The sequence below is a fragment of the Mustela erminea genome, chromosome 18 (genome assembly GCF_009829155.1).
Source record: "Mustela erminea isolate mMusErm1 chromosome 18, mMusErm1.Pri, whole genome shotgun sequence".
Lineage (NCBI taxonomy): Eukaryota > Metazoa > Chordata > Mammalia > Carnivora > Mustelidae > Mustela > Mustela erminea.
In genome coordinates, this window is record NC_045631.1 from 16421477 (window position 1) to 16443899 (window position 22423).

The 22423-nt window shown below is 58.0% G+C and overlaps 2 protein-coding genes across 4 annotated transcripts in view; one reads left to right on the top strand and one right to left on the bottom strand.

Moving 5' to 3' along the window:
* Window positions 1-15532, top strand: part of SMG6 (SMG6 nonsense mediated mRNA decay factor) — a 243283-nt gene extending 227751 nt beyond the window's left edge. For both annotated transcript variants that reach the window (XM_032320403.1, XM_032320404.1), the window contains exons 16-19: window positions 6898-7051; window positions 10016-10227; window positions 10517-10598; window positions 13726-15532. In XM_032320403.1, the coding sequence (XP_032176294.1) occupies window positions 6898-7051; window positions 10016-10227; window positions 10517-10598; window positions 13726-13856 (579 nt within the window). In that variant the 3' untranslated portion in view covers window positions 13857-15532. The remainder of the gene's footprint in view (window positions 1-6897; window positions 7052-10015; window positions 10228-10516; window positions 10599-13725) is intronic.
* A 148-nt stretch (window positions 15533-15680) lies between these two features.
* HIC1 (HIC ZBTB transcriptional repressor 1) lies at window positions 15681-20552 on the bottom strand. Of its 2 annotated transcripts, none has more exons than XM_032320415.1 (2): window positions 20168-20552; window positions 15681-18701 (listed from the first exon to the last, which is right to left on the bottom strand). In XM_032320415.1, the coding sequence occupies exon 2, from the start codon at window positions 18679-18681 to the stop codon at window positions 16540-16542; it is 2142 nt and encodes a 713-aa protein (XP_032176306.1). In that variant the 5' UTR covers window positions 18682-18701; window positions 20168-20552; the 3' UTR covers window positions 15681-16539. The 2 variants fall into 2 exon arrangements, with proteins under 2 accessions (XP_032176306.1, XP_032176305.1); XM_032320414.1 differs by lacking the exon at window positions 20168-20552 and adding an exon at window positions 19044-19371.
* Between the last annotated feature and the right edge of the window lie 1871 nt (window positions 20553-22423).

A 22423-nucleotide genomic window follows, 5' to 3' on the forward strand; every position in this document is an offset into this window, starting at 1 on the left:
AGGGGAGTACGGGGTGCCACGGGAGTGTGTGCCGTGGGGACATGGCCTCGTCCAGAGTGCCGTGCTCTGCCTGGCCTTTCCAGCATCAAGCAATACCTTGCAAATGGGAGGGGAGGTCTTGTATGAGACTTGATGTCCGGTGCCTGGAGCCGCCCCCGCTTGGGAAACTTGTTGTCCCTGTCGCCTCCTTCGGAGCCGGCTGCTCCAGCCTGGGCACCGAAGGCCTGCTGTGGGCCAGCTGGGGCTTGAGGTTGCTGTGGCCCCTTTAAGAACGGGCCCCACATGTACCACTGCTGGCGGCCCTGCCTCCTGTCAGCCTTCTTCCTCCAGCCTCACAGCCACAGGAGGATTTCTCAGCAGAGGAAAAATTCCCCCCTTCCTCCCCCCGCCTTTTAATGCCCGGGGCCCTTCACTTCCATAATTCTTCATTTTCCAGCCTTGAACGTAAGCCAGACACATCTGTCTGGCCATATGCGTGAACCCCGGAGTCTGTGCCGAGGTGGCTGTAAAACAGGGCCGGTGAAGGCCCTTCTGGGAGAGCGCGCACATGTGTGTGCCCTCGGGCCATTGGCTCCCTGCCCAGAACCACGGGGCTGCAGCACTCCAAACCCATGTTAACCTCTTCTTCTTTTTCCTCTTTTTGTTTAATTTAAGGGGGGAAAATCCCAAGGAAAAGGTATAAATTGTCCTGGGAGTGGGGGAGAGGCTCCTAGCTGGAGAGGCCATTATTGTTGGCAGGTACCTGGGTCACACTAATACAATAAGGAAGAGAGGAGCATTGGGTGAATTAAGATTGGAGAGATGGGCTGTAAATTACACTGCTCTGAACTCCATCAGTCTCCAGGGGTGTTAACCGAGAGGTGTAAGGCAAGTCCCCAGCTCCCGGCGCCTTTTACAGATGCAGCAAAACAGGAACCACACATGTTTGGGGAAGGGGATATGAAGATGGAGTTGAAAAAAATCCTCCTGGCCCCCATGATGACTATAAAGTCCAACTGAGATCTGGGGCTGTGGCCACACCCCCACTTCCCTTCTCCCACCTAGACCCGTGGGCCCAAGCTCATCTGTGGGGTGGGGGAGGTGAGACCTGGCCTCTCTCTGCAGCCTGTCCCTCCCTGCTTCCGGCATTGCACAGAGGGTGGTGAGTGGGGCCGAATGGAGGTCAGAATAGGGGTGTGGGCAACTCTTAGAGCCTGTGCAGCTGGAGCCACGGCACCCAGGCAAGTCCCTGAATACTGGGGGGGGGGGGGCAAGTCCGCCCACCTGGGGCTTTGAGGCCACACTCTCTGGCCCAGACCAGGCTTTGCCTGTTGCCTGAGACACCCCTTCATATTAGGTCAGTTCTGCCCACCTCAGTGCTTTCTTCCCGAGTCCTTTTCATTCCCCGTTGCCATTCTTGGGGGCTGTCCAGAGACTAGAGCGCAGGGTACATGGTTTGTTGGGGAAATTGGTCAGAGGTGCTTCAGTCCTACTCAGGCCCCTGGGGCAAAGAAGTCACTGAAAATCTGCTTCTAGGCATGAGGCGTGGCTTCTTGGCACCTCGTCCTGGCCCTGTGAATCCCCCGCCTCCTCTCTGCCTCCATGAGGCTTTGCTGTGATTTGTGCTGCTGTCGGGCGGGGTCGGGTTTCCTGAGCAGTTGCAAACATCCCACCTGAAACATAACAGGCTCTTCCTCTGGCCACAGCTATTGTTTCCCTCGCATTATGGCCACAGTCTTGCTCTGTAGCCAGCAATGACATGTGTTCTGAAAATAGCTTGGCTCCCCTGTCCCCTTCCCGCCCACCCACCCTCCTGAAGATGCAGTCACTCCTTTGTGGTGGCCCCAGGAGTTTCACTCTAAATATAGCTGCAGCCCATTCACACTGCCACCCAGCTGGGGGAGGGTGGTGCTGTGGAACAATGGGGCACACACAGAGCCCCCCACACCTGTATGGAAGCTAGCGGAAGGCAGACACTCAGCCCTGGCTCCTAGCTGTCGGAGGCAGGGTGGGAGCCAGTGCACTACCCGGCCAGGGGCACGTTCACGCCGGGGCAGGAAGGCACATCAGCCTGCAGAGCTGGGCAGCCGCCCGCCCTGCTTGAGCATTTCCAGAGCCCATTCCAGCTTCTCCGCAGACTGTGGTGCTGGGCCTCCAGTTTGCCCCAGCAGCACCCACAAGCTCCCATCCTCCTCCGGAATGGTCAGGCGGTTGGCTGGAACACCCTTAGGCTGGCACTGCTTAGGGTGAGCTCAGAGGTGTCATGCTAGCCCTGCCATTCTCTCTCCATCAGGAGAGGGCAGTCTTCTTGGGCATTCTCACAACAAGAGTGAGCAGAGAGAATTCAGTTAGGTTTTCTTTTCTTTTCTTTTTTTTTAAAGATTTTATTTATTTATTTGTCATAGAACACAAGCAGGGGAAGAAGCAGATTCCCTACTGAGCCAGGAGCCTGATGTGGGACTCGAACCCAGGACCCTGGGATCATGACCAGAGCTAAAGGCAAACACTTAACGAAGTGAGCCACCCAGGCGTTCCAATCAGATGAACTTTAAAATGCCCTCCAACTCTGAGATTCTGTGATTGCGCTCATTGAGCTCCTATAATATATCAAACTCTATGCTAGGTATTATCAAAGAAACTACAAGAAAAGAAGGCCATTCCTCTTCCAGTCTAGTTTGAAAATACAATCAGTTCTCATAAAATGGTAAGAAGTAGCAAGCAATTCATCTTCATTGTAACTTTTAAAGAGAAAGCAAGTGTACTTAAAGTTCTGTGGTACTAACTGAACATCCAGGGGAGGGATCCTAAGCAGAAACTTTCCCACGAGCGCCCACCCTCCTAAATGCGGAGGTCTACCGCGCCGTTCCCAAGGGCGGCAGACTGCACTGCCTGCTTTCTATAGCAAATGCAGCATCTGCTCCCTTTGGTTTCTGTGGCTCAAGAAAGAACTGCTTGTCTGCACTTTTGGTTGTTATCTCACCAACTCTTCCTATTTTTTTTTTATTTCATTTCCATTTTTCATTTAAAAAACCTTCAAAGTCATTAAAGAAAGTAGGTATCATGAGTTTTACCATAGAAATCAGTAGTCTTCTCTCTCACCCCTCCGCATCTCCCACTCTGCTCCCAAGTGGTTTCCCCAGAAGTCTTCCCCCACCGGATCTATAGAAGGTGACCCAGGGATCTGGACAGGAAGAAAGGAAAGCCAATACCTGTGAAGTTACTGATACATGGAGCAGGCATTTTCCTAGACACTTTCCCATACAGAGTGAACACGGAAGCTTGCTGTGGGACAGCATTTCTCATTTCTGCTGAAGACATGGCTGTGGCCAGAGAGGCCCAGGGATAAATGACTCCATCACCCAGGAGAGAGGAGGAAGCACCCCACTCACTCCCTGTAGAGCCCTAAGCAGGAGGAAGACCCAACACATCCTTCTCTTGATGTGGCTCTGATTCATGGCATGCATTCTTCAAGTTCCACAGCTCCTATTTGAGCTATGTCACCTTTTATTTGTAATTCTCAGTGTCTCAATTTTTAGTGGGTCAGCATCCCCAAATCATCCCCACTGTCTAGAAGGAACTAACCTGTGAAAGAGCCTGTCCGCTTCCTCATTAGATGTTACTGTGGATTATCTCTTTCCCAGTTTCCCACCAGCTTGCTCAAGGATGCTTTCGTACTTCAGAGAAAGTTGGTTACTTAGCACCTTCCTGAAACAGAACTGAGTTCTTCTTTCCTTCCACACTTGATGACAACTTGGTCCTTATTTCCACTGATCTGATTCAAAACCCCCATTGCTTTCCTTGAGTTCTCAGTTCATTCTCCAAAGACCACTGTGGCCCAGTCTTAGCTGCCACAGTGGGTTCCTGTGGAACTCTCCTTCCGGGTCAGCACACTTGACTCCAGGCCAGGGCCAGTCTGTCTGAATCACAGCATTCCATTGGAGCCCCCCTCACCCCCACCAGAAGCTTCTGCAGCTTTTTACTCATACAAACAAAAATAAATCTCACTACCGGCCTCTGAACTCTGCAGCAGCTTGCTTCCCCCGTCTCCCCAAGCGTCCCATGGCTGTGAGTGGGGACTTGGCACTCTCCCCACCGACATCACTTTTTCACTCCCTGCGCATCCTGTGTCCTTCTCTCACCGTGCGACCCAGAGATCGGAATGGGACGTGACGGCCGGCACAGGCGCCGTGCACAGCTGCCAGGAATCTGACGGGTAAAATCTGGAAAAGTTGGGAGGGCAAATGCTAAATCCGCGCGCGCCGCACGCGCACACACACACACACACACACAGCGCCACTCAGAGAGGGCCGGAAACACAGACACCCACAGAAGAGGGCTGGTGGACTCCAGATCCCTCCTTGGTCTGCCATTCTTTTGAAAGGGACTGGGCCAGTCTCATGACCCAAGTATGACACCCCCACAGGCCCACGGGTACCCCAGGAAAAGGGGGAGCAGCTTCGTGTCACCTCCTGAGATTCAGGAGGGCATGTGGGGAACAGGAAGCAGTTGTGTGGTGACTCACTAGGCAAGAGTTAGGTTAAGGGGAAGTTGTCTGCAGGCGTCCCTGGGACCGGATGATGGCAGCACAGCTCCAACCACCCTCGTACAGCTTGAACCCACCCCACCCCCAGGGGAACCAAGGAGGCTGCCACCTCCCTAAGAGGCTGTGGCCTTTGTTCACCTTTCTGGCCCTGAGCCAGAGCTCAGAGAACTCAGAGGGTTAGAGCTTCCCTGTAGCTTGCTCCTAGGCGCTCCTTCCACCCACCCCACCCTTAGAACACACAGGCGGGCTGTCAGCCCCCAGGGTCCCTTGGCCACCTGGCTTAAAGGCCAGGTTTTCCCAGGGTGGGATGGTACAGGGTCCAAGGAGCTCATTCTTGTTTGCGTAGCCAATTCCTCTTTCAAGTCAAACCAGAGCTGGGCTATCATTTTTGGAAGCAGGAAAATGAAGATGTGAAGAGTCACAGTGGGACGGTGGCAGAGACCTGGTGCTCCCTTAGGACTGTAAGCCCCTGCCCTCTTGCAGCCTGTGTTCCCCCTGTCTGTTCTGGGTGTCTTTGATACCAAGAAAAATGTTTCTGGGAGTGGAAAAGCTGGATAGAGAACAGTAAGACCTGGGGAAATGAGCAGGAGGAATGCTGCTGCTCCCGTGAGGAGAAAGGCTAGCAGCGTCCCTGTCCTTACGAAATGCCCAGGCTGCTGAATGATGTTATGTGTCAATTACATATTAAGAAAAAATAAATGTTTTTTAAAATACCCCAAGCTGAGTTTAGCGGAATGCATGTCTCCCTGTAGTTGGCAGCTGCATGTGACTTGAGTCCCCTGGGAAGATGGCCAGCAGCAGGGGTACTTTCCCCTGATGAGGTGAGAGCAGGAGGAAGATTTCAGCAGAATGGGCCTCTCAGCCGCATTTCTCATGCCTGCCAGTGGCCTGTGGCCTGTGCCTTCCACCAGCTGTGGTGGCAGTGGCAGCAACAACTTAGTCATAGGAAGAGGTCCCCAGTAGGTCACAGAGAAGCCACCCCCAGCATTCAGAGGCATGCCCTTTCAGTTTTACTGTCGTTGCCAGTGAAACCTGAGCACCTCCCTCACTGACTGTTAGTGGCCAGGCCCGCCACTGTGGGACCCGTCTGAGTTGGCACGCACATCTCCTCCCCTGCCCTGAGCCTGTGTCTCTGTCCTTGCAAATTCATGTGTGGTGGAAGATCATGGCGGAGGTGGGGGTGGGGGTGAAAGGACTGGTTGCTGCCAGGTTCGTGCCGGTGCCCTCCTCCTGCTCTGTACACAGGGAGCATGTGGGGCAGATGCCAGCATATCATTCTGCTTCTTGGCTGTGGTCCAAGGAAGAGGAAGCAGCGCAACAGTGACCATGGTCTGTAGGGACATACCTACCCAGAGCCTATCTCAGAGGGCCCCTGGCACTCAGGACTCTGTGAGATTTGAGAAAGTGGGGCTTTCACAGGTGAACATGGAGCTGCCCTGAAGGAGGGGAACACCCATCAAACAGACAGGGCTGTGGCCATGTGCTTTTCAAGGTGTGGGGTGCAAACCACTCCCTGACACTATGTGACATGGTTTTCCAGGGGTGCTCAGAAGACACATCGGCTTTTTATTATGGAAGGATGGCTTCCACTAGTAAACTTGATACCGTGGTTATCATTGCTTAAGAAGTGGCTAAGCCAAAAAGAAAGTCATTTGGCTTAAAGTCCACTTAATGAAAAACGTCAAGTAAATGATGGTATAGATTGTACAGAACTGCGGCCAAGGAGCAAGAGTAGAACACCAAAGACCCATGTTTAGGAAACGCTCTGCTGGGGCAGGGTTGGCGGGGTGGGAGGTCTCACCAGCCTGGGTGTTGCTATTTGCAAGCATGTGAGTTGGGTCCGAATCCATCACCCCGTTGGACTCCTGCTGCTGTGGGTAGTAATAATTCATTGTCGGATCACTGCTCTTGTATAGCCTTTGACTGTGACCTTTTTATTTTTTCCCTAACCACACAGTGAAATAAACTGAAATAACAAATGATACTTGTATAAAGTGTTTGCCCTGAGCCGTACCCGCCTTCTCTGCTGCCTAGATAAAGTGTGCAAAACCACTTTCATGTCCAAGGGACCCTACTGTCCCTTATTGACTTTTAGCCCAGGGTCTTACTTTCAGAAACCTGTTATTTTTAATACCGTCAGGGTCCTCCTGTCCTCAGCAGGGTTTTAGTCACATCCCATCCCTCAGGCCACTTAGGCCCTGTGGATTTTTATTGCAGTACTTCGCCCAGCCCTTGGGTCGGTCCCTGCTGGCAGTCCCTGTGGAGGGGAAAGAGTTTCGGGGGCAGGATGCTGACACACTGTGAAGTCAGGGCCCTGGCTCATCCAGCCACTTGCCTACTCACTCTGGCTCACTCACCGTTTTGTGTCCCTGTAGGCTGTCCTGGAGGACCAGAGTCAGATGAGGCAGATGGAGCTCGAGATCAGACCCTTGTTCCTTGTACCAGACACCAACGGCTTCATTGACCACCTGGCCAGTCTGGCACGGCTGCTGGAGAGCAGGAAATACATCCTGGTGGTGCCCCTCATCGGTGAGTCAGGCCAGAGCACCCCCGCATGTGTGCTGCACACACGTCTGACGGCCCCGGGGGCCGGGCAGCCCGAGAGCCCTGCTCTGTGTGTGTGACAGGATTTGCAGGGAAGTAGGGTATGCGTGGGGCAAGGAAAATTGTTTAATAATCAAAGCAGTTCGAATTATTATGGCTGATCCATGGCTTAAACTGCTTGAGCAAATGGACTCCTGTGTCCCGGCAACCAGAGGCTGCCTGAGCCCAGCCCTTGTTTTTATCCTTATAAAGCTTGCAGTAAAACAGCAAAGCTGGTTCCCGTTATTGGTAAACACTCAGCCCTGGCAGATAACGGCAGTACTGCTGGGTGGTCTGGCAGGGAGGCTGGGAGGATTTTGAAGTGGTTAGATGCCTTTGGTCTGATTGTCTTGTAGCTTTTCATGATCATTCTGTTGGTTCGAGGTAGCATTCTTCTGGCCAGTGTCACCCTAAGGCCAGGCTGACGGAAACCCTCCAGAGCAAGCCCTTGGCTCATGCCTGTGGATTCCTGCCACTTGGGCCCTTACCACTGTCTGGTCACTGATGCTGGTGCAGGGTCAGCATCTCAGGACCCAGCTAGCTTGCTTCCACCCTCAGGCCAGAAGAGCCCAGCTGGGTTGTCTCCAAGGGACTGTCTAGGCACTGTCTTAGTTCTTGGAGCTCTGTGGTGGGTCAGCCTGAGGATGGGCTTTGGGCCCTGGGCTCCTAATATAATTGATACAGTGAATATGGCTGATGGCTATCCTGTGGAGGGAGAGGGTCTAGGAGGTGATTGGTTTTTCAGTGTCCCCTTCTCAGCAGCCACTTGGAGCAAGTGGGATCCTTGGGATCCTTGTCTTCTGGAAAAGCTGCCAGACTGGCAGTCTGCCTGCCAAGTCACCTCTGACATCCATGCCAAGATGTTCCATTGGGCCTCCCCTCCTAGTCCCAAGTGTCTTAGTGCCAGATGAGGGTGGAAACAAAGGGCAGGAAACATCCGCCCCTGCAGAGGCTATAGAACCCTGGGGGGTTGTGGGAAACACGTTAGCACCACCTGAGAATGTTGGCACTGAAGCAGCCCTCGTCCCGCCTCCACCCTCCCTGTCTTCCTTCCCCCTCCCCATGTGGCCTGGCCAGAGCCTCTTAAACCCGGGCCTTTAGACCTAAGGGAAGACTTTCTGTTCTTCAGAAGTAGAGCAGCAAGACCATCAATTTGTTCCAGCTTCCCCTCTTCCCTCACTGCATCCTGGGGTGGGGTAGCTAGCAGGATAATATGTCTCCATGCTTTCCTACCCCAGGAGATTTTTAGGGGAAAGAGAGTGAGTGGTCACTTTTCCTCATGGTCAGGAAATGGTATAACTGAGCAAGGTTGCTGACGTCTGAGGAGCTCCCAAAGACTTGGAAAGAGCCTCAGACACCATGTCAGGCTAGCAAAGGTTCTTGATCCCCAGCACTGACTGTGCCCCTCCTGTGTGCCAAATCTCCTTATTCCTGTGGGGGTCCAGGGAAGGGCAGAGCTGGAAGCCCTTGGCCTCGAGGAGCTTGTGGTTCAGTAGGGAAAGCCAGATGTGGTGCGGAGGGAGCAAATACATGCACAAACACACGTTGGATAAATAGATGCCCCCTCGGGTGCTGGGAAATAACAGCTCTGCCACGGAGGTACACCTGTCCGTCTTCTTGCCTCTTTGTACTCTCTTCGGGGATAGGGGGGCAGGGTCCTCGACTCTCAGGGGCTGTACAGGTGACTCCTGTTCAGGAGTGAGTCCTGTTCAGAGTGAACTGAGTGAGGCTCCCTCAGTTCATTCCCACTCTGGGTCCAGAGCACAAAGGGTTAAGCCAGCCGCCTTCCCTGCTTATTTCTTGTGCTCTTTAACCTGCTCCTGCTCCTTAGGCCTGACCCTAGCATCGAGAAGCCCCGCCTGGTGCAGAAGCACAAACAAGCTTCCCCTTTGAAGCCTGTTTAGTTTGGAAGCAGGAAAGGAGATTTTGGGATGGAATACCAGTTTTTCATGTTTGATGTTCTGTTTGCTGTACCGTACACCATCTACCAGCCTCAACCATACACTGTGTGGACATGCAGCAGCCTCAGGTTGTGGAAAGCATGGGCTCTGTGTGTGTGCATGTGTGTGTGTGTGTGTGTGTATTCCCACATGGGCCCTTTCCAGAAAGTGTCTCTGAATACCCAGACAGTGAGTGCCAGTCTCACCATGGAACAGCATGCTCAGGCCGACTCCCCGGGCCATGAATCATTGCACTGAGGAGAGGCCTCAGACCCCAAACTCTCCCGGAGCCCCCAAGGAGTGCATATTTCCCACTTGACCTCAGGCTTTTGGCTGGAATTTTGGAAAGAATCTTCACCAGAAAATGAAGCCGTGTCCCAGACACATAGGCAGGCAGTCAGGCAGACACACACACACACACACACACACACACACACACACACACACGTACACACAAACACGTGCAGTATCAGAGGAGTAGATGTGCCAAGGGCATGGTTTGAAGGACACCAGAGTCCTTGCAAGTAAGGCTGTGACTGTTGCTTCCCATTCGGTGACCTCCCTCTCTCTGCCAGGGGATGAGGCATAGAACTTTGCCCCTGTGAACAGCTGTGGCTGGGGATCCAGACTGATGAAGGGGAGTGCCTCTGGTCCTTTAGCTGTTACTCTTGCCTCTCCTGAGAGACCCTTTCAACTTAATCCTGTAACTGAGGAATATGATAGCAGAGGGGCCAGGTTTCTTCCTCTGGATACAGCAGCTCTAGAAGATCCTGTAGGTTCCTTGGAGGAGGGTGGGACCCAGGGGAAGAGACAGAAAGATAGAGCTCTATGTCATTGGAAGACTCCCATGGGGCAAGGTAAAGACTGTGGTCTGCAAAGGGGCTGGCAGGGAAAGTGAGCCGAGGGTGAAGGCAGATGTAAGTGCTAATCGCTGAGGCTGATGATATCTTGTGGGACTGTGTCTCATCAGTGATCAATGAACTGGACGGCCTCGCTAAGGGGCAGGAGACAGACCACCGGGCGGGGGGCTATGCCCGTGTGGTGCAGGAGAAGGCCCGAAAGTCCATCGAGTTCCTCGAACGGCGATTTGAGAGTCGGGACTCCTGCCTACGGGCCCTGACCAGCCGTGGCAATGAACTCGAATCCATCGCCTTCCGCAGTGAAGATATCACTGGCCAGCTGGTAAGTCCTGGGGCAGAAAGGGAGAGCCCATAGTGAGCCTCAGAACAGGGTCTCCGGGTGCTCAGGGACCTCAGGCAGCTGAGGGGGGCAGCCACCATCCAGGCCCAAGAGGGCCAGTTCTCTGTCCCTTGGATCACTCTTGGTCCCCACCACGCAGGACCAGAACATGGGTGGGAGGGACTCTGGGATGTGCTGCTACCCGGGACCCCAGAGGCAAAAGTGTATCTGTGCCTTCTCCGAATGGCGCCCCCTCCTGCCCAGTGGCCCTTCTCACACTTTCTTCCTCCAGGGTAACAACGATGACCTGATCCTCTCCTGTTGCCTCCACTACTGCAAAGACAAGGCTAAGGACTTCATGCCCACCAACAAAGGTACAGCTTTGCCTCTGCCTCAGGATCATCCATCCTTCCCTCTCCCCCTGCCCTACCATCCTAGGGAAGGGTCCCCTCACCAGCTCTGGCCTAGGGAGTTTGACGCAAGCCTCAGGCCAGCCTTCTGGAAATCCCACCTCGCTGTCACAGCTCCCCCACTCCCAAGTGGACCCTGGGCCAACTAGGGGTGGATCTAGCCCTGGAAGCCGGGCTTTAGGCAGTGAGCTTTCCCACTCGGCATGCATCCATTTCCTTTCTTGGGTCCTCAGTGAGACTTCTGACAGCAAGAATGTCTTTATGATTCAGTGTAGCTTATTCTGGCCATGGTCTCCTGAACCCAGCCCTCTGGAGCTCTGAGAGGACAGTCCCCACTGGTCCCTAGGGTTTACCTCCCTTTTCTTGGCCATGCTTACCCTCTCAATTCATCCCTGAATGTTTACCCTCTATGGGGCCAGTAGTGGAGGTACTTCCCCAGTGAGTAGTGGGCCTTTCCTTCCTGTCTCTGTGTCATGTGCTGTGGCACTTTGAGGGCATTTGACAGCTTGAGGACTGAGCCCTCAGCCCAATTTTCAAGGCCTTTTTGGCAGCCAGCAGTCCCGTCTTTGAGCTGGAGGCCCATCCTGGGACTCCTCAAGGTGCATCAGCACCTCCTCCTCAATCCAGAATGCCTTCCCGCACAGCCCCTCAAGAGTCAACAGGGCTCGGGTTTTCTGCTCGCGGCTCCCAGGAGTCTGATATTTCTTCCTAGGACGTCCCCATTCTGTGTCAGCTTACAGGCTTGGGCATTCTTAACACTTGGTTTATATCTATGTATAGGTGACTCCGTCTGGTCATTTTCTTTTGGTGGTGGTGGCCCAGCTCTCTTACCTGCTCAGTTTCCTAGCCCTGGCTTCCAGGCTGGTCGGGAGATTGTCTTCTCTCCTCCTGCTCCTGCCACGAGTGTCACCGCAGCCCCTCACTCCTGCCTGAGTCTCTGCCCCAGGGGCTGAGAAAGAGCCCGCAGGTGCTGTTCTTCAGAGGGGTCCTGCACGTTCTCTGCCTCAGGGCCAGACCTAGAGTGAAGTCGGGTAGGAAGGAGTCCTAGCTGAGCCAAACGGCAGAGCTTGGGCTCTGCTCCCAGGCAGCTTCCTAGAGGGGCACCTCCTGAGGGAGAGGTGAGCAGCATTGCAGAAGGCCTTGTTGGGAAGTACGGTTCAGATCCTGCTATGGCCCCACCCAGCTTCAGAGCTGTTTCTTTCTCCGCAGAGACACATTTTGGCTTCAGCTTTACTAGTCTCTCCACCCCCCCACTTCACCCCAAACAGCCCGCAGGAACCCATTGCCATCCTGGGGACCGCCCCTATCACAATTACATCAGCAACGGCTAGTGTAATCAAACCCCATTTGTCAGTGTGAATTCTTAGCAGATTAACTTGTCAGATTCACAGAGAAACCGTCACTAAATGTTTATATGTAAACGATGTTGAATTTTAAAATCATGTGGATTATGGCGGATGGGGCCTGACAAGATGACGGTCTCTGGTTTCTAACAAAGTGAAGTTACCAGTGTCAAAACAGAGGATGTTTATTGTTAAAAATGTCTGAAAGTATCCACAGAAACCCCTGCAGACCCCTGCCAGCAGTGCTGGGCCTTAGTCGACTATCCTAAGGCCTAGGACTCTCTTGGTCTGAGCCCCAGGACAGGAGTGGTGGGGCTGCCTGGAGCAGCCAGCTGGGAACCCCGGAAAGCACAGCACGGCACCACCCATGCCGGAGGGGTCTGGCCCAGCCGTGGAGCCGAGCCGTCTGAGAGCATTCTCTCTGCTCCTATGGCCTTCCTTACCCCATCTGCCCATTGCAGCCCTCACTCCTACCCATTCTCATCTCCCACCAGCGTCAGCCTCATGAGCCTCTCCCCCCTTCTTCCCCCAAACTCTTCCCAGGCTGACAGCCAGTTCTCAGCCTCCCTGCCTGGAGCTGGCAAGCCTGAAACTGCTCAGGTCCAGACCTGGACATTTGCAATTGCCCAGCCCCGCCAGCCCCCTGCAGTCAGTAAGCCCTGCAGGACATTTCCTGTGCCTCACTGTCTGCCGGACCTCCGTCAGGAAATACCCAGCCTGGGGCTGAGGAGTGGGCTTGCCACTGAGCGGCCTGACCAGGGGTGGGGATGTCATTTGTGTGGGTGCTTGGCCCTGGCTTAAATCCTCCCGAGTACTTTAAAAGGTTAGGGAATTAGGAGAAGAGAGGTAGAGGCGGACATCTTGCTAAGAGGTCACCTAAAAAGAACAAAGGCTGCTTATGCTGATATAGAAAGAGCTTTAAAATACATAACATCTGAGTAAAGTAGATATGGCTAGTATGATCGTAATGTTGTTGGGAAAAAGCTTATGTAACAAGTATATATGCTTGCACATGTGCTTAAAAAAATCCAGAAGTCTGCATAGATCTAGCCCTGGGGAACAAGACAGAGACACACAAAGGGAGAGCACTAGGGGGATGGCTTTGAGTTTTCTTTTCCTTTGTCCTCTTCTGTACTGTTAGAGGTTCTCACCATCTACATTGATAACTTTCATGTAAATAGGGGACATCAGCTGGCTCTCCTTCAGGGCCATCTTGGCACAGTTCTGCTACGGACCCTTGCCCTCCTCTCCTCAGAGCTCCCTTGAACTAACCCCTCTTCTCACATCTGGGAGCCTGGATTCACTTTGGGTTCCACCTTGAGCTTTCTGCCTCTTAATATCTAAAGCATTGACCTCCCAGCCTTGGAGGGAGAGGATGTACAAGAAGAGAAGAGTAATTATGAGCCCAGGCCCAGCCATATTGTCCAAAGGAGCAGAAGGAAAGGGGCTTCCTCTGCTCCTCTCGGTTCCCGGGGGACGGGTCTGGGGTGGCCAGTGGCTTGGGCAGACCTCTGGACACGAGGCAGGACGGTTCCAGGCTGGAGGCGGGGGTCTGAAGCAGACAGCCAGCCTTGGGCCCAGCATTATCCCATTTCAGCCAGGTAGGGGAGGGATACCCTGGCTGGTTGCATGAGAGAAAGACTTATAGAAGGGCTGACCCTGACCACTCCCAGGCTGCGCCCCCGCTGGGAGAGAGGAGAGGCCGCCTGTGCCCTCAATGAAGTCCTTCTGTTCTTTCATGCCTACAGAGGAGCCAATCCGGCTGCTGCGGGAGGTGGTGTTGTTGACAGATGACCGCAACCTGCGCGTGAAGGCACTGACAAGGAACGTGCCTGTGCGGGACATCCCGGCCTTCCTCGCGTGGGCCCAGGTGGGCTGAGGGGGCCGCACTGGGGCCCCCCACCATGGAACCATTCCTGAGAGGCCACCAGGCGCCCAGCGTAGCACCGAAGATGCCCACGTGCCTGAGCCACCAATCCACCCAGACAATAAACCATCCTCTTCAACCCACGCCGTGGCCGTGCTGTGGGGGAGCTGCTCCTCACAGAGCCCCTCCTGAGGGTCAGGCGGAAGCTGCTGGGACCCTCCTGGGCTGCCAAGATTTAGCAGGGAGGTGGCTGGCTGCAGTGACATCAGTGAGAGCAGGTGGGTGAGCCGGAGAGGCCGCCCACGGTCTCAGCCTTTCTCCCTCCCCCTGTCTAGTTCGAGGGCTTGCGGAAGGCCTTCTCAGCCCAGGGACTCAGCTGCTTTCTCAGCTGGAGATAGGGCAGGGGGTTGTGTTTCCATCAGGTGCAGGTGAAACGATAGGCCCCCTTAATCTTCAGAACCCCTGTACCAAATGTGTCCCAAGAGGCTTTTGGTCATGCCATGAAGAGAATGCCCAGGGTGTGTGTCTCTGAGACCTGGATTCCCGGATGGACCCAAAGTTGGATTCTGGACACCATGTCCCATAAAGCAGCCCTAGGCCCCACCTTTTCTACCCCCTACCCCCAAACACACATCCATCCTGCTGTTCTTCTTCCTGTCCTCCTCATTCTGGGTCCATTAATGCTTTGTCCCTTGTTCCCCCTTGGATAGTCATGGGTCTAGAGGGAAAGGACATCTGGTCTTGGGCTCATGCTTCCTGGGAGGCCTTTGCCTGCTCCTCTCACTCATTGGCCTTCCTTTTGCTCTAGTTCCCATTTCATGAAATTCCCTCAGATTCTTCTCAGTTCCCCACTCGACTCTCCTCCCTGTCTCCTCCTGAATCATCCCCTTGGCCTCCTTGCCTTTCTAGTTGATTCCTCTTACCTCCCTGATCCCCTCAAATTCTTCATCTCAGGTCCTTGCCATTGGGGTTCCCAGTCTGAATCTTCTTCCTCTTCCAGTACCTCTGCCTTCTCTGTGCCAGGAACCTAACAAAGCTTTCCTTCCCTGACCTCCTTTCTCAGGCCCCTGTGCTCTGAGAAACTTCCAGGCTCCTCCAGCCCAGCCTTGAGGGTAGGGTGGGCCAGTGCCTGAGAGGAGCATTTGCCTAGCCCAGCGCATACACCCTTTCTAGCTTTGCCCTAGAAGAACTTGACACAGGGGCATTATGGCCTTTAAGGTTTTTGTTGCCTCTCTAGCTGGCACCTGTGTCCAAAGCCTCACTCGAGGGGCTTCCTACTGGGAATGGGTTCTCCCAACCCCAGGACAGGGATGAAAGGAACTTGGAGAAAGACAGGACTTTGAGAAGGAGCCAGGAGTCAATTTTGGTGGGACCAGAGGGGGAATCCCCCAGAGCTCCCTGTCTGGACTGTGCAGCCTTCCCAGAGGATGGGAGCACAGCTGTACCCTCCCTGAGGCCCAAGATTATACCAGGAGGAGGGGGTACTGTGCAGGAGAGCCACCAGTGTTTTGGGGTTGTGAGTCCCCCAAGGGCCTCAGAAGACTGGCTCTTGGGGGTAGAGGGTCCCAGCCTCTCTTTTGAGATCCTTTCCCCTGAATGAAGGCCAATGACTGGGTGGGTGGGAGACCCATCTCTCTGTCCCATTTGCAGCACTGGTTTTGTTTCCTTAATAAATTTTTAGTTATGAACATGCCTGATCTCTTGCCCGTCTGTCTCTGGGACTGGGGAGGGAAGAAGGTCCAAGCGTCTCACTGCACCTGTATGAGGGTGCAGTGTCTGGCCCCTCTACCCACCCAAGTCCTTGTGCATGGTGGAAGAGAGCATCGGGGGCCAGGGTCCTTGGTTACTGCTTTATTGCTGTTTGGTTCGAGTATAGAAAATGGAAGCGGCTCTGAAAGAGCCTGTGTACAAGGTAGGAAATATACAAACGGGGAGGAGGGAGCTTAAAGAGACCGCGTTCCCGCCCAGCCCAGCCTGGGCTTGGGGTGGGGGGGCCACCCGGGGCGCATGCAATAAATATGGTCCGGGCCCCCAGGGGAGGGAGGGATGGGGAGGACACCGCGGGAGTGGGAGACCGGTAGGCTAGGGCTGTCTCAGCCCTCTGACTCCGGAGGGAGGGAAGGGTTGGCCCTGGGGCTAGTGCCACTTGTGCAAAATGAGGAACTTCACATTATCAGTCCCGGGGTGGGCGAGAGCAGGGGGCGGGGGGGCCCTCCGGCCGGCTCAGTCCCCTCCCCGCTCCCCAACTCTGCCCGACGCTCCGACCCCAGCGGGGAGATTCACAGTGAGAATGGGTGTGGTCGCAAGGGCCGGAGGTAGGGCTGGGAGCGCCCCAACAGTGACACCCCTCCCTCCAAGAGCAGCACGGAGCGGGGGAGGAAGGGGGCCAACGAACCACAGGAAGAGGCGGAGAAGGGCCGGGGGTCTCCTTTGGTCAAAGCTGATATCAAAAATATAAATCTCCCTTCCCCCATCCCACCCCCGTCCCGGGGTTTTACCCCCACCCCCACCCCCGGGCTAAGGCACAAAGCAGTGAGGCCAGGTGGGGCCGCCGCCACGGCGGCGAGGCTGCCGCTGCTACTACAGTTGTCCCGGCGCGGTGTGCCTGCTCGCTGCTGCCGCCGCCTTCCCCTGGGGAACACGGGCCAGGGGGGCCACGCGACGGCGACGACGAGGCGAGCCGGCAAGAGGCGCTCTAGGTTGGGGAGAAACGGTCGATGGTCCGGCCGTCGGGTCCGGCGGCCAGGTGCGCTCCCTGGCTCAGCACCTCGGCCGCCTTGTCCGGGCTGAGGCCCAGCTCCGCGGTGAACTTGGCCAGCGGGTAGAGGCTCTCGAGCGCCACCTTGGGGTCGTGCAGGAAGTGCGTGGTCTGCGCCAGCAGCTCCGCCGCGGCTGCCTTGTCCTGCTGCTTCAGGCTCAGCTGTTCCGCCGTGAGACGGGCCACGGCAAAGACGCCCTCGGGGAAGTCGAGCTTGCCCTTGCCGTCGGGGCCAGGGACGCCGGGTAGCCCCCCCAGACCCGCCAGCGCCCCGGCCGCGCCCGCCGCGCCCCCCACGGCGTGCATCTTCATGTGGCTGATGAGGTTGCGTTGCTGGGCGAACTTGCCGCCGCACACCTGGCACTCGTAGGGCTTCTCGCCCGAGTGGATGCGCATGTGCTCGGTGAGGCGGTACTGGCGCGTGAAGCGCATGCCGCACGCGTCGCATGCGAAGGGCTTGAGGCCCAGGTGGCTGCGCATGTGGCGCGTCATGGTCCCGCGCTGCGTGAACTTCTTCCCGCAGATGGTGCACGGATAGGGCCGGGTCAGCCAGTGCGTCTTCTCGTGCTGTCGCAGCGTGGCCGGGTCCTTGTAGCTCTTGTCGCACGACGCGCAGCGGTACGGCCGCAGCAGCTCGCCCAGGCCGCCCGGAGCCCCAGCGACCTTGTCCCCACTGCCTCCGAAAGGGGGCCCCAAGCCGGCGGCCCCCGCAGCTACCTCAGCCGCCTCGGCCCTGCCATAGAGCGCCTCCTCCTCCTCCACGTGAGCTTCCACGTGCGCATTCAGCTGCTCCGAGCTGGGGAAGCCCTTGCCGCACGGGATGCACACGTACAGGTTGTCACCGAAGCTCTCGGGCTCGCCATACGCCAGGTGCGGGCACGGGTAGCCCTCCAGGTGGCCGCCGGGCGGGCTGGGGTCCTCACTGCTGCCGGTCTCTTCGCTACTGCTCTTGTAGTCGTCACCGTCGCCGCCCGCGCCTGGCCCGTCCAGGCTGCCCTGGTAGCGAGGCGGCGCCAGGCCTAGTGGGGGCACCCCGGGCGAGGCAGCCGGGTCCCCGCCGCGCTCCTCGCAGCGCTCGCTGGGCGAGCCGCGCTCTCGGCCCAACTCGTCGCCGTAACTGCCCAGGCCTGGCTCGTGCTTCATCCAGCGGTAGAGGAGGCTGGGCCCGTCGGGGCGGCCCGGGGGCTCCGGTCCCGGGCTGCCGCCGCCGCCGCGGAACGGGTCCGGAGGCGGGCCGGCCTCCTCCAGCTTCTGGAAGGGCAGCGGCGGCAGCGGCGGCAGGGCGAGCGGGGGCTCCTTGTAGGCTGCGGGGCCGGCGCTGGGAGGGCTGTCTGGGCGCGGGGGCAGTTCTCGCTCGGCCGGCGGCCGCTCGGAAGGCGTGGAGCCCGGCGGGCTCTTCTTGGACAGGTCCAGGCCGCAGAGCGGGGAGCAGCGGCGCTCCGGGGCGCAGAGGGTGGAGGCTGGGCCAGGGCCCGAGGCGTACAGCTCCGCGCAATGCGTGTTCACTGCGGCCTCGGGGCCCGCGGACGGCTCGCCGGTGGGCGGTGGCGGAGGCCCGGCGGGTGACGAGTAGCAGGCCTGGATGACGGGCGTGGCGGCCCGAAGGCCCCTGCCCGGCCTCCCGTAGGGTGCGTAGCCGCCGCCGCCGCCGCCGCCGCCCCGCAGGTGGCAGTACTTGCCGTGGCGCTTGAGGCGCTTCTTGCACAGCGCCACGAGGTCGGGGATCTGCAGGTAGCTGGCGGCGGCCAGCACGGCGCCCAGGCTAGGCTCAGCCCCTGGGGCCACAGCCGCCGCGGCCGCCGCCTCTGCGCCATCAGCAAGGCGGCCGGTGTAGATGAAGTCCAGCACCAGGCGGAACACCGCTGGGCTCACCATGTCATGGTCCAGGTTGAGCAGGTTGTCATGCACCACCAGAGACTTGAGGTAGGCGCTGCTGGCCGCCAGCACGTTCTTGTGCGCGCGGAAGAGGGCGTTCTGCACCACGATGATCACGTCGCACAAGAAGCCCTTGGTGCGCTGGTTGTTGAGCTGCAGCAGCAGCTGCCTCGAATGGCCCGGCGCCTCCATCGTGTCCAGCATCGTCTGCCCAGCACACTCTCCTGCGGGGACACACAGCCGCGGGGTCAGAGCCTCAGCGCGCCCTTGCTGCCTGTATCCAGCCGGGCGCTGCTCCCCCCCACCCCCAACTTCCCCTTCCCCTCAGCCGGGCAGGGGCATCGAGCTCCGCGGCCTGGGCACTGGCAGAGGACAGGCGGCCTCCTGGTGTGGGAGCCTGGACCGGTGGCCTGGACCAGAAGACGGCGTAGAAAGAGTGGATCTGGAGAAAAGGCCCGGCTGGCCTACACGCCCAGCCCCGGATGCCACCGGGCACACAGGCTGGGTTCTGGGGACTTCCGAGGAGAAAACTGTTTGGGGGAAGTGACCCCTTCAGAAACAGTTACCGGATTTGAGGAAAATGTCCGCTTCAGGAAAAGTCATTCAGGGCCGAGAAGTTTGCCCAATTGGGATATAAGGGAGCCGAGTTAAAAAGCGCCTCCCGCCTCGGGAGAAGTTGCCCCAGCTGGGGGAAGTGATCCAGTGGAGGGGAACGCGGTGCCCGCCGTGGCGCCGCCCTGCCCGGAGGCTGTCAGGCCCTCAGTTGGGGCCGGGGCGCGGCCGCGGCGCGGGGAGCGGAGGCAGAGGCTGCCGTGGCGGGCAGAGCACGAAGGCCGGCCCCGACGCGGGGAGGGCGTTATATCGGGGCAGGAGGCTGAGGCAGGAAGCAGGTGGGGGGGAGGGGGGAGCCACGCAGCTCCCAGGGGAGGGAGGGGGCAGCGCCCCGGGCGGGCACGGCGCACAGCCGGCTGTGGCCCTGACCCCGGCCTGCGCCCCACCCGCATCCCGGCCCCGGCCTCGGCCTCGGCTCTGCATTCGCGGGCCCCGGCGCCTCCCTCCCTAGCTCCCTTCGGCCCCTTCTTCACGGGAACTCCGCCGCCCCAAACTTGGGGAAAAGTTTCCCAACTTCAGACAGTCCGGGAGAAGCGCGCCAGCCCCGAGTCCCTCGACTCCCAGCTTTTCCTCTCGGCCCCCAATCTTCGGCAGCCAGGCGGCCCTGGAAGCCTGAGCCGAGCCCTGAGCTCCTCTGCCCGCTCGCTTGCCCGCCCACCCTGTTCTCCGCCTGGCCCGCAGGGCCTCGCGGCCCGTTACCTGCGGCCGCAACCCGACCCGGCTTCCCTCCCCGTGGAAGTGGCAGCTCCTAGCCGGCGCCCCACCCGCCCCGCTGCCAGGCGCCGAGCTGTGCCAGGGCAGCGCCCCTGCCAGCCCCGCCCGCCGGCTCCCCTTCCCTTCCCTTCGCCTCCCCTGCCCATGTGCAGGCAGAGTCGGCCCCGGGCCACTGACCCCGCCGTGAACCCGGCGCAGAGCAGCGGCCCGGCGGTCCTGAATCCTCTAGGGGCGACACCCCGAGTCCTGAACGCCAGCCGTATTGGGGCACCCGCGCCGGAGGATGCGCCCGAGGCGGCCAGCGCGTTAAGGACCGAGCTGTCCGGGTCCCCTGTCCCTCCCGGTCCCGAGCCTCCGGACCTACCTGGGGGGCATGTCGGAAGCCCCGGCCCCGGCTGCCGGCGGATCCAGGGGGGGACGTGGCTGCGCTGCGCTGCCCTCCGCCCGCCGGGCCCCCGGTCGGTCTGTCCTGCTGGTCCGTCCTCCCCGCGTCCTGGTCGCGTCTCAGCCCCGCCGCGCTTTCCGCACACTCTTATCTGGAGCGGCCCGGGCCGGCACGCGCTGCTGCAGTTATGGCGCCACCTCGCGGCCGTGAAGGGCTTTGCGCGGCGCAGCCGCCACCTCCCTCTCGCGCACCTGGGTTGGGTTGAAGGCTCACAGATGCGGAGCTGGACCCGGGAGAGGGGTCTGTTTACAGGTTCACCCTCCCAGATGTGGCCACGTGAGAACCCGGGCCCCAGAACTTCGAGGCCCACAAACTCTGGGGTTTTGAGCTAAACGTTCCCTTGTACATGTTTCTAGATTCTCACATTGCCTCAGTTTGGAGAAGTCCTGCCCGCAAGGAGAGGACTCTGGGGACAACTAGATGGGGGAGGGAGGTTAGGGAAGCCGTAAGAGAGAAGAAGGTAGACATGATCTTGGGGGGCGACTTCTTAGACATTCCTGGATGGGATTGTCCGTTTATACCCACCCCACCCCCAACACGCCCACCTTCACTCAGCCACTTGGGTTTAGGTATGCACGGAATAAACCCGTTTACACCCAGACCCTCTCCAGGTACTGACACCTGCGGGCGCGCGTGCCGGCACAAATACACGTCTGCCCTTTTCCAAAGTTCAAGTCCTGGCTCTCTGGGATAATCCCGAGGCTGTCACGTAGGGCCCTGAGTGAGCCTGGGCGGGGCTGTTACCCAATCAGCCTGCCCCGAACTTAGAGGCCTCTGGAGCGACCCCAGGATATTCGACTGGGAATGGCTGGACTGCGCCTCCTGGGGATCCCGCAGAAGCGACCCCAGCTTCCAGATTCCCCGTGTGAGCCATTTTGAGGGACCTGCTTGCTCGACCTCGCCTCCAACCCGATAACCCGGAACGTGACCACAGGGATCCCCCGGCAAGGTTCTGCACCCCACAGCAAGGCTCGGTTCTTGCAGGTGACGCCCCTTCTGGGAGGGAGGGGACCCCGCACTGGCGCTTGGGCACTCGTGCGGCTACTCCGGAAGTGTCCCTACGCGGCCCCGCCGCCGCATGGGGCCTGTAGTGAGTGCCGGGTCTCCGAGGCCCACGCTGCACCTCCTCCAGGCACCTCCTGACCCCTGCCCACACGTCGGAGGGTGGGAGTGGGTCCCCGAGAACGCCTGCAGCTTCTGATTGGCTGCGCCTTCCTCAGCCGTGGCGCGCGAGAGGCTGGGGCGCAGAGTTACCATAGTAACCGATGAGGTTCGCGCGGATCGCGTCTCTCCAAGGCCTTGGAGAGCTTAGCAACCGCACAGGGCTCCTGGGCGGGTGGGTGCCGCGCTCGCCGCCCCTCGCGCAGTCCTCCACCCCTACGCCCCCGCCAGAGGTAGTAGCTGAGTCACTCATTGAGGGGCCGCCAGCGCGGCCACTCGCAGTCCCTGATAGACACTGAGGTCTCGGGCGCCCCCCAGAGGCGCTCTTTCCTCTGCTGACATCTTCATGGTCTCGGAGCCCTGTGGTGGCTTTTGGTCCAGGCTGGTCCTTCTGACTCCCACCGTGTCGTGACCCTGTCCTCACCGTTTCTACTCCATGTTCTGGATCCATTTTATCCCAGTCCTCTCCTCCGTCTACCCACGGTCACCTCACTAGGGTTGCAGTGAGAATGAAAGAATAAAACCGTGTGTTCAGAGCCGCCAGCCTCTAGGGAAAACGGACCACGACATCTTGGCCGAGGGATGGATGCGTTGTGCGCTGAAGCGGAAAAAAGTGTATGGAGTGCTGGAGAAAGGTGAAAAGGCTCCTCGGAAGAAGTGCTCTTAGAACTGGGTTTTGATGGATGAATAGGAGTTCCTCCCCAACACAGAAAAGCCGCCCGGGAGAAAAGAACCACAGGGACAAAGGCTGGAGGCAAAAGAAAAAGATGTGGGGTGGGGGGAGACTCCTGGAGGATAGACTCCAAAAGTTGTTCAGGACTTCTCCCCCTGCGTTTCTACTGGAATCTTTTATCCTCTTGATGGGACCAGATCCTAGCCCCACAAGGAGCCCCTCAACCCAGTTCACTTTTGTACAGTGTCCACTGTACCGTCTTTGTTTTGTTTTTCTTTTTTTTTTTTTCAACACTCTCCCCAGATCCCCACTCCTGAATTAACTCACTGCCCCATCCCTAT

What these genes read in the sequence shown, in the direction of transcription:
- HIC1 (XM_032320414.1), bottom strand. Translation starts at nt 19,080, where the DNA reads ATGACTTTTCCTGAAGCGGACATTTTCCTCAAATCCG. An exon ending in GGACATTTTCCTCAAATCCG is followed by an intron (nt 18,702 to 19,043) that starts GTAACTGTTTCT and finishes GTGTCCCCGCAG; the next exon opens with GAGAGTGTGCTGGGCAGACG.